This window comes from Thunnus albacares, chromosome 13, assembly GCF_914725855.1.
Source record: "Thunnus albacares chromosome 13, fThuAlb1.1, whole genome shotgun sequence".
Taxonomy (NCBI): Eukaryota; Metazoa; Chordata; class Actinopteri; order Scombriformes; family Scombridae; genus Thunnus; species Thunnus albacares.
In genome coordinates, this window is record NC_058118.1 from 28,041,278 (window position 1) to 28,056,289 (window position 15,012).

The window sequence follows — 15,012 nt, forward strand, 5'->3', positions numbered from 1 at the left end:
GGGGGGGTCCTTTATGCTTTTTTGAAGATTCTTCACATTGAGGCTAATCCCCAAAAATGTTGCTAACATCAATAAATAGCGTTATACACTTACAACTGATCTCTCCTTGTTGAACTATCATTAGCGGTGGCCTACCCTCATAAATTTAATAACTGTTACTGAACTGACTGACCTGAATTTGACTCCTGACACTTCAGTTTGACACTTCAATTAATTAGTATTAAACTCTCACTCTTGTAGATATTTGTTTTTACTTGTCAGTCTTCAGTAAGGAGCAAGTGATTTTCTAACAATGACGTAAAATATTCACACCTAAAATTGGAAATATTATAAAATTACTTTATTTTGCCACATTGCAAGACTTAGGCAAACCTCCTGTTCATTTTAACTGAAGCGTCTCCACAGTAGTAATCTTTCTTCCTTTGATTACGGCCATTGATTTTTAAGTATCAGTGTCAGTCACTCTGATGAGAGATGAACTGGGGGAAAATGGTGAACACACACAGTATAAAATCGATCAATATGTATATGATTTGGCAGAGAAATATATTTGTCAAACCCCAAAGTCATTGTTAATGTGATTTTAAGATTCTGGGTTCCTCGTTAGTCAGCTTATTTAAAGTGTTCACGACACACTGTGGTTACCAACAGCAATACAGGGAGTCAAAGGAGAATGTGTACTTTGTAAATCTACTCTGATACAGAGTTATTATTCAAACTTCTTCAGGTGGTTGTAGAGGGACTGGACGTACGTAAACACACACATGGGGTCTGGCTTGTCCCCCATATCCATCATGTCCTCCACCTCGATCAGACGGAGACAGTCTGCCTGCTCCCTGTGGGGGAGGGGGCAAACATAAAAGTACAGTAAAGATAATTAAAATAGAAAGTAGTGCAAGGAATGTATCTATTTCTAATGAAATTAAGAAATGCTGACATAAACTTAACCATCATTCATTTTCAAAGCACATCCAAACACGTGCTGCGGAGCTTCCTGAAGGCCTACAGTTTGAATAAATGTTGGATGGATTGCTATGAAATCTTTTACTGACATTCATCACAACAAGAGGACGGAGATGAATGACTTTGGTGGTCCCCCAACTTTTCCCATGATTTTTTCTCTGGTGCCACCCTGAGAATGGCTTTTGTGATTTTGTGTGAAATGTCTCAACAACATCCATGCTCCCCTCAGGATGAGCTGAAATAACATTGATGATCCCTTAGCTTTTCAGTCACTGTCATCATTGGGTCAAAATGTGTCCAACGCTCTGCTTAATGACCAAATTCCTAAAAAACTAATGATATTCTCATCAGCCTCAGCTGTACATTGTATTTGGTGCTAATTAGTAAACGTTACTGTACTAAACAGAGATGGTGAACATTGTAAACATTATACACATCAGTATGTTAGCATTGTAATTGTTGACATTAGCATTTAGTTCAACACAACGCTGTTCTTAGTCCAACTGAAATCACAACATATTTTTTAAAATGTATTGTTAATAGTTTTGTATTATTATAATGAAGAAATGGCTGGCTGGGTGAGCATGTCAGAGGTTTGTTTGACTGGCAAGCTACTGGTGTTACTCCGTACAGAACAGAGACAAAGTAAACAAACTGTAGTAGCTACAAGTCATGGACAGACAGTGTGTCGCTAACAAGGATTTTGAAGAGCAATGACCAAACCAGCATCTAATGGGACCAAGGTGATATTGCATGTTTGCATGCTGTTTATTGCGCAGCAGCTGAGCAGCTAATTAGTCATCTGGCCTGCTCACTGATGTTAGCGGTGCTCAACAAGCTAAGGTGTCGGACAAGACTTGTGTTCATGTTTGTAAGTCAGATAAGAAGAGAGAGTTTTGCAGGAAAGCTAATGTGGGTTGTTGTTCAGAGTCTGTGGCTCCTGTGTTGTGTAGCAGGATGCAATCAGGCTCAGTGTGACCATCTGCTCTGACTATGATTGAAAGCCATGTTATCACTTTACGCAAGATTTGCTTTGCTGGACTGAAATAAGGACTTTCATCAAAATAATGTTAAAGTAGGGGGCACAATCATGAAAACAAAGAATGTAAAATATCAATTTCTCCCTTTTAGTTTTGATTTTTTTCTCAAAGCAGAATACAGGAAAAGTGATTTACAGAGCAGATATGTGTGCTGTTCCAGACAAAAAAGGCAATTTAATTCCAGCCTAACAGAGCTGCTAGGATATCTGTAGACTTGTGATAAAGTCATATAAATGCCTAGTTTTGTGAAATTGACAGTCAAATATCTTTTTAATAAAGGTTATTAACGGTTCTCAGATTTTAATGTAGATTCTAACTGTGCTATCCTCCAGTTCAAGTTTTGTGTTTTGTGTTTGAATTTTTCCAATTTCTGGTCATCTGTACATCAAAATAGTTGCTGAGAAACTACCAGTCAGCTAAACTGTGATCCCTTTTGATAAAATTAATTATACTAAGGTATCACAGCCTATAAAAACACCAAAGTTAAAATACCCACATTCAAAATACTCACATTTTTGCACAGTGTAGTTTTATTCAGTCTATTCTAGCCACTTACTCTGCGGTGGTGAATGCCAGCTGTAAGTTGTGTTTGCGGTTTGCAGGGTCCAGAGTGCTGTAATCAAACTCCAGTGGGAAGAAAGAGTGGACTAGAGCGCAGAAAGCCATCCCATCACTCCAACTGGAGGAGAAATTCTGGATGTCTATGTTCTGGGGGAAGATTATAACGGCATCATGTTTAATGCATAAAATAACAGGGTACAACATTTAGACGGCAAAGATTGTACATCTTTCATAGCAAAAGGGAAGCATGTTAATAGGTAAATATACATACAGTATGTCATCAAATGAAGAGCATTTGATTTATAGAGGAACATATGACAGAAAAGGAAAATATATCCCATTGTCATACCCGATAACCAATGGTTTTCGAGCGGCACCACTCCAAGAGAATCTGTTTAATACCACTGGCACTGGACACTCCAAAACTCTGAGAGCGCTTCAGTTTAGGCTTGGAATCCCTCGGCCTATTCGCGAGAAAAGCAACTCACTGTATGACAAAATGTCATTCATATCTGGCACTGAAGATATGGCTTAGGACGAAATGGAGAATACTTTAAATACACTTACTTGGTAGGCTCTGAGTTCATCCTCTCAAATAGAGCCCGTCTGGCCTGAGCACCATTTGAGCGTGGAAGTGTTTTAGATTTCATCAAGTCCTGCTTTAACTCATCCCCTCCTGCTTTGTTTACTTTCCTGTGGAGAAATATTGAACAACAAGCAACAATCAACTGGAGATTTCGCCAATATGGGCTTTTGAAGGCAGATACAAATATGTTTTTGGACTAAAGCTGCCAATAGGCTGCAAACACCACATTAATGTAATCATATTGAACAGTAATTTAACCTGATGTTATAAAACAGGATTCATGCTAACGACTTACTTGTCCAACTTAGGTGAGAAACCAGATTTTATGATTGATTTGGAGGGAAGCAATTTTTCTGTGGAGAGACACAGTTAGAGAAGTGAACAAGAGAAACAAAATGAGGTGGATGAAAAAGCAACAAAACAAAAAAGAGCAAAATAAGTGTTAGAGCACTCTGAACTGAATGAAGAATATCTGGGTGACATTTGTGGTTTGTCCTGACAACTATTAGATGCATTGTTATTTCATTAGGCACAGAGATACATATATCACCCTAAGGATGAATCGTAATAACTTTTGTGAAACCTTAACTTTTCATCTAGCGCCATCATTAGGTCACAGTTTCATTTTGTACAATACTTTATTATAAACTGTTGGTGTAGTAGTTTTACCTGCTGATTGAGGGAAGCTCACACTTCTCTTTAGACTGGGACTGGATGTCTTGAGAACTGGTGCTGAAATGAGGAGGTGAGACAAAAAAACAAGCGTCAAAGTGAAATACAGTAAAATAGACAATAAAAAATAATTAAATAATGTTTAAAATATTTAAAAACATGCATTACCGAGTGAAGAGGAATGGAGAAACTGAAAACAAGGGACTACCAATGACTGCATGACCTATATTTTAGAGGCAGATCTTTGCACCTTTGGTTGAACTCACCTCGCTTAAAGGGATATTCCCCTGGTTTTACAGTAGTGTCCTGTGATCCTGAAAGACTTGGAGTCTGTGCTGGCATAGCAGATGATGAAGACTCTGTGTTGGGTTTAGTCATGGCAGTGAGAGGCAGGTACGGCTTGGGTTCACTGACATCTAATGAGGAGAGGAACAACGCATGTCTCAAAACCAACATTTGTATATTTTAAGAAATGCGATAATATCTCAAAATGAACCAATACTGCCAATTTTGTATCATTGTGCTCACCACGTCTAAATGGATATTGGCCTCGCTTTATTGTTGGGGATTCTGGTACTGAAGGATTCAGTGCTGAAGCAGAACTCTGATCAGATTTGGGTGCAGCAGAAGTGTCAGAGCTGTTCTTGGTCACAGCTGTGAGGGGAAGATGGGTGACAGACTGGGATTCAGAGCTTGACTGTTCCTGGGATACCCGAGAAGGCACCTCTTTTGCTCCAGATGTACCTGCACAAGTGGAAATTGAATAGTATAATAACTGGAATCAAGAAGAAATAGCATTAAAAGTGAAACAAAAAATGACAAACTAGAGATGATTTTACATGTGTTCACTGCTGGAACTTTGCTGTTGAAATGTGAAATACTTCAATTATTGAAACAGTTGAAATTGAAGGGGCATTTAACATAAAAATAATGAAAAAGCTAGAATTGGCAGTTAAAAAGAAAAGGGCTGAAAGGAGTTGAAGTGTTGTTTTTTTCTTGTTCTTCAAAGGTGTAAACTTGAAACCTGAAAGGGTTTGAAGTTCAAAGTGTATGCACTGAAAGCAGTTGAAATGTCAGTAAGAAATGAATATGGATTAAATATTAGTTGCTGTGTAAGTGCAGCCAAAGCCCCAAAACATAGAATGGAGGAAAAACAAACTGACAAACTAGAAAAGGTTAAATTTCCTATAAAATATAGTGGCACCCTGTGACTAAGGAAAAATCAGTTGGATTGAGGTGATTGGTTGTAATGAAAACCTACAAACTGACGGCTCTCCATGGCACACTGTTGGCCACCACTAGAGTCTGAGATATTGTAGCTATGTGTTCCTAAGTGATTATTGGGGACCTAACAATCACTATGCCAGGGTTTCATAGGGCATTGCCAGGTGAGTGCTACAGTATATTATATGTTTGCTAGGGTATTTCCTAGTGGTCACCAAGGAACCTCTAATATACATAGGTTCCTTGGTGGTATATAGGTTCCTTGGTGGTATATAGGTTCCTTGGTGGTCACTTGGATGTCCTTGATGTCCTGGTTAGTTTCTCTATTCCTAAATGGTTATTACAGTGTGGTTGCTAGGATGTTGTTGCTATGTAATTGTTCAGATTTTCAGGGTAGTTGCTAGGGCATTACTAAGTGGATACAAGCAGGGTTCTTGAGATATTCTGAGTGGTTAAAAGGTGTTAGTTGGTTGGAACTAAATGTTCCCTAGAGTATTGTTATGTGGTTGCTACGGTGATTGGGATGGTTGCTAGTGCGTTGTGATAATAAGAAGTGTGAAGGGTAGATATTACATGACCGTAGATTGCTACAGCAAGAAATCTAATACTGGTAAAAACCCTCATCATCTGTTATTCCACTTTCAGACAGCAGATGCTTGTATGACGCAGGTCTTGTGACACATATTCAACCCTTGTTTGACCCATTAATATTAGACTATCGGACATAAGACCAGCTCGGGTCCGCTACAGCATTTCTACATACGTCACTGCCTGATGTCAATAAAAATGGATGTTGTCTGTACTCTGTGGAATTAACATGTTGGGTACAGTCGACATTTGCGTTGCTCCAGGCAATCGTCTATTTATTAGGATTTATGTTGTTCATGCAACCACCTTATGAAACATTATCAAAGATACAATCGAGAGGAGCAGCAGATTCCTGAATGTCAATCTGCGTCATGGACCTAATCCATGCAAAAATTGACTTGCGTCCAACCCTGGTTGAGAGGAGGATTGTGAAGGAGGGTTGGCTGACCTAGGCTGACTCATACAGATAGACCCCTGACACGGGTTTAACCCACGTCACTGTGTTGGTCCGAATAGGGTAAGAAAGTTTATTCCTATTAGACGGTCTCACATTGCACCTATACTTAAAACTCTTCATTGGCTTCCTGTTGCTTTTAGGATTCAGTTTAAAATTCTCACTCTTACTTACAAAGCTCTGCACGGTCAGGCTCCCGCCTATGTTGCTGATCTACTACACCCATACACATCAGCTCGCTCTCTTAGGTCAAACATGCAAAATCTGTTCCACTCACCCGCCTTAAGACCCGCGGTAATCAAGCTTTTGAGGCTGTGGCACCTAAGCTTTGGAATGCTCTGCCTGCACCCTTGAGGTCTGCTGATTCTGCTTATTCATTTAAAAAGCAGCTGAAAACACACCTTTCTAGACAGGCGTTCACTTTTTCTATGTTTTTTACTGTGTACTTTTATTACAGATTGTGTGTTTCTCTGTATTTCTTTATAGCATCATGCTCAAGTAAAGAACTTTGTGACGATTGTCTGTGAAAAGCACTATATAAATAAATTTTACTTACTTGGGTAAAAAGATGACTACATATGACTGCATACAGAGCAGCCTCTATTCTTTACAAACGTGCAGAAAGCTACATTGTCCAATATCATGTCAACAGAACAAATATGTTTTCATATGAGTGCCAGGGACCAAATCCCATGAATGCATTTCCATATTTTGTAGAGTCTGTACACAATAACGTTAAATATACGTCCCACTAACTGACCTCTTTTAAAAGGATATTCCCCTGCCTCCCCTGTTGGAGCCTCTGCTGCTTTAGGCACTGATGCTGGAGTCTGAGCAGGTTTGGCTGCAAGCAGACCCTCAGGACTGGGTTTGGTGCTCATGGCAGTGACGGGGAGATGGGGCTGGGGTTCATCAGCATCTGAAAAAATGCATATGAATATGAATAACTGAATTAAGGAGCAGTTGATATTGCGCCTGGTTATACTGACGTTCTGTGTCTCAGTGGTATCAAAAATTGGGAGAAATACATTGAATTACACAACCCAGATGGTTTTCCACTCACCACTTTTAGCAGGAGACTCTAATGATTTCACTGGTGTTTCTTGTGTTTCTTTGGCCACTGAGGCAGGACACTGAGGAACTGCTGGAGCTTCAGAGCTGGCTTTTGTCATTGCAGTGAGGGGAGAATGGGGTTTGGTAAGAGGACTTGAGTCTTCCTGGTCTGAAAGAAGAAAAAGACTGATTCATTTTTCTTTTCATCATTCTTAAAATGATCACAGACTGTGACGGCAGTACAGATTTCTACACATTTACAACATTTACAGCAACAACTGATAAAATAAATCATTGCAAGTACAAAAAATTGCGACATACATAATGTATAATGCACAATATGTAAATGATTGTAATACACAGAAAAACGTCACGCAGCACTGATATAACCATTATCTGAATTAGAGGTTATTCGTTTCCAAGTTTTTGGTACTATATCATATTAATCAACCACTATTTACTGAAGCTTAAATCAAAGTCATGACTTTGACAGCTGATTGTTGACAACTTGACTGATCCTTTCAGGTTCATCTGGCTCCAAATTTATAGCAGAATTGATAAACACATAAAATCCTTGATTGATCGTCATGCAATGCTTTGACTGAATTCTATGTTACTATATTGTGGATGTTATTTTCATCATTATTTATCCTGGAATATTGTTGGGAGTTTTATTGAGACTATAATTCTGGAGAAAAGACTCAATACTTGATTTTTCTAACATGACCCTAATTTTATTGCACTGAAACATCTTTTGGGTGTGTGTTGTTTTGTTTTTTTTGGCAACCTTTTACAATCTGTTGCTGCATCAGCATCCCCACATGGAACTTCTAACTCATCAAACAGAGCCGTCCAGTAAAACCATCCACAAAAAATGTTTTTATTTTAAGTAAGTAATTAAAAATGAACAGTAATCAACTGACCAGGCATTTTGGGGGTTTCCACAGAAGAGTTAGTTATGGCTGAAGACACTGAGCCTGGTTTGGTGATGGAGGTGAGAGGCTGGTGGGATTTGGGAACAGTTTCGGCAATTTGGGCCGCATCGGAGTCCACTGATATGTTTTCTGGGAAGACATACCCAAAAGTCAGGTCAGCTTGTCAGGTTATCTGTGTGGAGCTTCTCGGTGTATCTTCCTACCTTGCTGCTTGTGATTCCCATTCTCTTGTGCAGTTGTGGCACCGTTTTTCTCCCCTTTTCCATCAGTGCCCTGTTCAGTAAAGACAGTAAGTACAAAACATGCAATGCTGTTATTTAGGTCAGCACTTTTTTCATTTCAGACTTCAAGACATCCAAAAACTGGTCATTCATAGCCTTAAAGGTGTAGTCCACCTGTGAGGAAGAGGATATCTTATTGGCATGCACAAAGCTTTTTAGGCTTCCATACTTATGCTGTTAATTCATTTCTGGCAATGGATTACATATATAATGTTTCAATAACAGCTGTATAATTGATCCATGGGTAGTTATTCCTCCTCCACATTGTTTGATGTTTTGTATTTTAAGGTATCATTACACAAGCTGGCTCGAATCTAACTTTTAAAGAGGGGGTATTGCGGAAAAACAACGATTGTCCAGTGTTATGTTAATGCTATAACAGGTGTTAAAAACTGGTGCTCCTACACTGGTTTACCAAGTTTTTGCAAAATTTAGAACAAATTATTCTAAACCGCCCCTTGGTGTTTTGACATGGCTGAAAAAATAGTGAAATTCAGCACAATAGAACTCAGTATAACAGATTAACCCCAAAAATCTATAAATCTATTGGTAAAGAAAAGTAATTTCTCCAAGGAAGGTAAATGAGTTATGCAACACATGCAGCTGACAATGTCTTTGTCTATTTGTACATTTGCCTTGGCAACATCACTCATCGGATACTATACTGATTTTCTCACAACAAACAAAGATGGTGCTTTCAAACTGCTGCGTCCTGTGGAGCTAAAATTAAATTTAGGCCTTTATCATCCATGGTAAATCTATTTGTGTGTGTGTGTGTGTGTGTGTGTGTGTGTGTGTGTGTGTGTGTGTGTGTGTGTGTGTGTGTGTGCACTAACTCCTCTACAAGTGTGATCTTCAGCTGTTAACAGCTGAAAGCTTCTCCTTTAATGACAACTGTGGCCAACAAACACACATTCCTGCTGAGAGGCTATTTTAGATTTAGCAATCAGCCCCTTTGCAAGAGTTTCCGCTGCCCTCTTCTTACATCCCAATATAGCAACAAATGGATGCTTTGGAAATCAGGGAGTTAGTCTGAGCAGCTCAAACCATGCCTAAGTATATCGCCCTGAAGCATGGCCTTTATTTGCCCCCACTCCAACCCCCAAGCCTTTTGCTTTCCAGAGACACGCAGTGGTCTGGCAGCCACGCAATAGAGCCATTGCAGCCAGTCCATCAACTCGTTGTCAGGAGGGAGATTAGCACCAGAGTGATCTGTGGGCTCTGGTAGCTGCTGTAGGATATCACAGTCTGACTCTGTCTGACCCTGTTTATCCCTCCAACCTCTGGCTGTGTTTACCTCCATACACTTCACTATGGCTCCTTCTTAGAAACATGCAAACATACTTTGGTTAGATACTGACAGACACAAACATGTCCATCATTTCAATATTTTTTTTTTGCCACATCATTGAGGAATTATCTTTATTGTTAAAGCCACAATGAAATAGAAAATGTGCCATGGATCACATGGGTACATCATGTGTAATGTAAAAGGTTATGCTCGTATTGTCAAACCAACAGAGAAGTATCACCCATTCAGCTCTATGGAGCGTTTTAGCATCTTTCAGCTCCTTGTTTTGGTTTTATAGCCTATTAGCATTATTCCCAGCTGCCCAGCACTAAATGGCAGAGCTATAATGAGAGTGTATTTTGGACTTACATTCTTCAGGTGGACACAAACGCGACTCTAAATAGATGCTTGATACAACACCAAACAACATTATGTGTAAATAGATGTGTAAATAGCAACAAGTCCTCCAAATTTAACGACCTAATACGTCTTTTGACAATGTGCATGCCAGAATGACACATAGGAGCATTTTCTAATCTGGCGCCCTATCAGGAGTTATCAGCAGGATGACATAGTTTGTCTGCTTTCCAAAACTGTCACAAATCACTATTAAAAAATAATTTTGTGAAGGTTAGAGAAACATGTGGTGTGGGTTACAGTTACTACTACAAAGTGCACTATTGGGTTACTGCTTCCATCCACCCCACCTCCAAATGTGGAAATTTGTTGACATACAATACATATTAGGGATGTGCAGAGAGCCCAGTATTTGTATTTGTGTCTACATTTGTTGAGGCAGCAAAAGTATTTATATTTGTATTTGTATTCGAATAAAAGTAGAAATAGGCATAAAAAAATCCCGTTTTTGTTTTTATTATGCTTTTAATTTTAGGATATTCAAGTGTTAAAATAAATGTTTATGAATAAACTATCTTACAAAGGAGGTCTCCGCACCGGGTCTTGAACTCAAGTCTCCTAAATCATAGATGACCGCGCTGACTACTGATCTAAACTGAGTGCATCACCAATGTACAGACAGACCTCTACCTATTTATACACCCATAACACAGAGACAGCACGGCATGTAATGTGTAGAGAGGAACTTCAAAGGCGATTCTTGCTTTGCACTTCTCATTTATTGCCTATTTTTTACAACCTAACTTTGTGGAAAGGAGAAGGGGAACAAGAGGTTATGGAGAGTGTCTTATAAGCACTTTGCTTGTGTCAGTAGCTCAGATTTATCTCTGGGGAAAACCCCCGACTCCAAGGGTGATGTCCAAGTAAAGAAATGTGCGTCATGCAGAAGGTTTATGTGACTCCCCTCATTGAGACCTGCTGATAGACGTAACAGCAGAGCAGAGGAGAGAGACTGAGATAGCGATGTAACTGACCTGCATGCTGTTATTTGACATGTTTTTTTTTTCTTCCCGAAAATGAATAATTTTTAAAATATTTGTATGAAATGAATGTTCGTGAAAAATCCACTATTATGTATTTGGATTCGGGCACACCCCTAGTATATATATGTCATCTGAACTACGCCACCGCTCCGGGTCATAATTACTATGGCTGCTAGATGGCATCTTTCATTCAAACGTAACTATATGTTGCTTTTCAGTGACTGACATTACAACCTATTGGGTCGTTTTTCTTGGGAGGACAGTCTCGTAAATAGGTAGCTGTCTGCTAAAACGTTCAGCAACAAAGTGAAACAGAATAACACTTCAGCTGTTTCTTTTTGAGGTTTTCTGGAGCAAACATCTAGTGGTCATTGGTGGTATTACATCTTACAGCACTTGGCACTGGCTTCAGCTTCGTGACAACGTGAGACAAGATACGATAATCGTTAAAATGGGAATAACAGTGCACACTTTGAGGACAGACTCTCCTCACTCGTTAGCACATATGAAAAGTGGCAGAAGTGGTTATGAGTAGAATAAAAAATGCTCAAACTCAGCCTACTATTTCACCTCTGCACACCCGGCCAATTGCTGCATGAAATAGTCAGATTGTTGGTTTCAGAAAGTTTAAAAAAACAGTCGGATGCACCCTTTTCAATTGCCCCCTATTAAGATCTTCCATTGCTAGCTGCAAGGAAAAACACGTTTTAAAATCAATTTGAAAACTGATGAATCAGAGGGCTCTCTTGGTTCTGGGGGGTGGAACTGTTATACGTCAGTGTGGGGGGCTGACGGGTTGGGAAAAGACCAACTGATGTCAGTGAAGAGGAATGTTGGCAGGGTGTGCGTTTCAACAGGACAGCTGGTTGTCCGTCTCAGGGTGTTGGGTGTGGGTATTATTGACAGGGAGGTAGATGCAATTCAACTTTCCATTAGGAGATTTGAGAGTTGGGTTGGCTGGGAAGCAAGATGCCTTAGCGATTAAGGGACGGAGATTTATTTCTATACCTGTCTTCAGAGTGTATGCATGTCACTTCATAAAGATGCATCCTTCTGACTCACATGTCAGACGGATGTATTATACTGGCCTTGACTGTGACGCTGAGTTCTGCTCCAAAGTTTTGGGACTTTATTTACAAAGCAGATATTGATTATGTATTGACAAGTTAGGCTTGCAAGGGTTTTGCAGTGCTATTGAAGTCTGTATGGAGCATACAGAGGCTCCAAAGAGCTGCAGCCCTGTCCCAAAGCACATACCCAAAAATACATGTGCCCTTTGGAGAGCCTGCTGTTTTAAAAGAGGGTCATGAGTGGCTTAGATGGGGGGTAGGGAAGAGAGTAAATGTGTAAATTCATTTTAGCAAATGTAAGAATATAATCTCTGTAATGATAATTGTATTAATATGCAAGGATAATAATGTTAGAGGTTATTATTATTATTATCATTATTATTGGTCTGCAATTGAAAATAAGGATTTAATAATATATAAAAATAATAATGGCAGGTGATGCAGAGTGTATAAGGCTTTGCTCCATTTAAAGTTGCGTGAGGATGGAGTCGGAGGTTGAGTATACCGTATGTTAGACAAACATTTACTTATAGTTCAGGCGGGCTCAGTTTCCAAGCACGTCTGATCTTTTGAAGGGTTTCTTTTTACACGCGGAAAATAGCATCACACTCGGGATTACATTGAAATACTGTCATGCCGTTTGGGTTGAGGAATGTATGTTCCAGTCACCGGGGTGGTTTCTGGTTGGATGAGTCAGTGATCTGTAGTGACATTCAGCAGGATCATGATTCATGTACAGTACATCCAGACATTGTTTGAACGCCTGTCATGAGCAGAACTCAGTCAAGGTTTGTGTGAGCTTTCAGCGCTAAAGGTTAACCCCTGTCCAAATACAAAGACAGAGCTGCTGAGATTCCTTGGCATGGTATAGGGTGGTATAGAGGTGATTACACTAGGTTTTTGTTAAGATAGACATTGTGGGAAAAAAAGCAGCTGCATCATTCATTTCAAGGTCACTGTGTTGATGCAACACATAGGGTTGTCTGGGGGGAAAAAAACTTGCTGTAACGCAATGCAGCATCATCTGGCAATGCACTGCTTTGTCCAATAAATTATGAGCAAGCTCACATTTCTGGTACATTAATTTGTAAGGTGATGGAGGAAATTCAAGGATGAAATGATTGTCGCATTTTTCAGAGTTGTAAAATCTTTCCTCACAGTATTATAAACACCTGTACAGTCTTATAAGCTTTCAAACTCATGAGTCTATTGCTGAAACCGGCATCTCACTTTTACCAACATGCCGATTAACACAGTGCCGTTTTCAGTCTGAATACCTTGTTACGCAAAATGCATTAATTAGTAATGAGCAAGGATCAAATTAGGAACTAACTAATAATTAATAAACAGCTGAAGACTGGTTTCAACTCTGAATCGAGGATTATACAATAGATGATAAAAAGCTATTGATCAGACGGCCATATCATATTGATGATCTCTCTGATCAGTTACTATTTTTGTGCCTCTTTGAGTAAAGTGGGGCATCATTCTGAGTTGTCACTGTGAATATCATTATTTCATGATTACCATTATTTATATTTTTGTCTCATCACCCAACCAAAGTGACAAGTCGGCAGGTGGAAGTTAGGGGGAAGCCTGAGACCTGGTGCATATAAGCTGAAATTTTTTTAGTGACCAGAACCTTTTGTTCATCCATTCACCCATTTTACAACTTATATAACAGACCTGCATGTTATTTATGTTGTTATCCCTCTTCTATTGCAATCAAGAGGCAGGAAGTAACATTCTTGATTGTGTAAACTGCACCAGCTTTGAAGGAATACTCACATTCATTTCAGCAAGTCTCTTTGCTCTCCATGGAGGAGGGACTGAGGTGTTGCTGGGAGCAGCAGCCACAGCGGCAGCAGCATGGCTTGATCCTGCACTTGAACCTGATGGTTCAGAGTTCGAGGTAGTGGTTCCAGAGTTAGCAAGACCCCTCTGGTCTTCCAGGGTCTTGGACTGTATTTCTGCATGTCCATTCTCTATACTTTCCTGCTTGATCTTCTCCTTCACTTCAGCAGGACTCCTCTCGATCTTCACCCCATCGAGACCTTCCACCAGGCGGCTGAGGGCCTCCAGCTTCCCCCTGAGCTGCAGGTTCTCCTCCTGCAGCTTGGTCACTGACTCGGCCAAGCGTCCGTTGGAGATGCACATTTCCTCGATCCTCTGCTCTATGCGCTGCTTGAAAGCACTTACGTCCACGTTCACCTCCTTTATGGCATCTTGCAAGGTGGCATTGAACTGAACCAGAGCCTCGCTGACCATTGTCTCCTGAACACCCTTTGTGGTTCCATCCATGGCTCTCACCACCCCTGTGTTTCAACTAAAATGAGTAATGGGGTGGTTGGATCGCAGAAACAAAACGTTCTATTTTTCTTGTCTTTCACTCCGTCAGTTTGTTCTTTTATAATGCTTTTCTTTTGAAATTTTTTCAAAGATATCTCCGGTGTTCCATGCCAATATTCCAGCAACGTTGAAGATGTAAAAGGGTTTTAAAGGACGGACGGGGTTGGAGAAGAATTCCTTGGCAGCAACTCATTAAAGTACCATCAAGCTCCATGGAGGACTTCTTTCAACGTGCGTGTTCTCTTACTCTCTCCTCTCATCTGGTCAAAGCAAGAGCAGTTGTTATTTATAAACCACGGAAAACTCATGCATAATGTCATCTTGGGAAAAGAGATTATGTACTGCACAGGCAGATCAGGTTCTCAGTACATGCAGGAGCTGAAGAGTGATCAAACCAACCTTTCTAAGTAATCCATTTGAAGTGACAGATGATTTTGTTCCATCTTCCTGTTTGGTTGTGAACCTAATGTGTGTTTCCTGGAAGTTCACCCCTGCTGCCCCTGCTCTGTGTGTTGTCTAAGCTATCTGTGACTCCTAAGCTTGGG

General features: G+C 40.0%; 1 protein-coding gene across 1 annotated transcript; it reads right to left on the reverse strand.

Moving 5' to 3' along the window:
• Positions 1-31: 31 nt before the first annotated feature.
• Positions 32-15,006, reverse strand: LOC122996141 (smoothelin-like protein 2). Its single transcript, XM_044371715.1, has 14 exons — positions 14,867-15,006; positions 13,907-14,727; positions 8,280-8,349; positions 8,065-8,205; positions 7,152-7,310; positions 6,849-7,007; positions 4,351-4,566; positions 4,089-4,238; positions 3,820-3,882; positions 3,446-3,503; positions 3,132-3,257; positions 2,914-3,028; positions 2,560-2,711; positions 32-836 (listed from the first exon to the last, which is right to left on the reverse strand). The coding sequence occupies exons 2-14, from the start codon at positions 14,417-14,419 to the stop codon at positions 710-712; spliced, it is 2,049 nt and encodes a 682-aa protein (XP_044227650.1). The 5' UTR covers positions 14,420-14,727; positions 14,867-15,006; the 3' UTR covers positions 32-709.
• Positions 15,007-15,012: the final 6 nt, after the last annotated feature.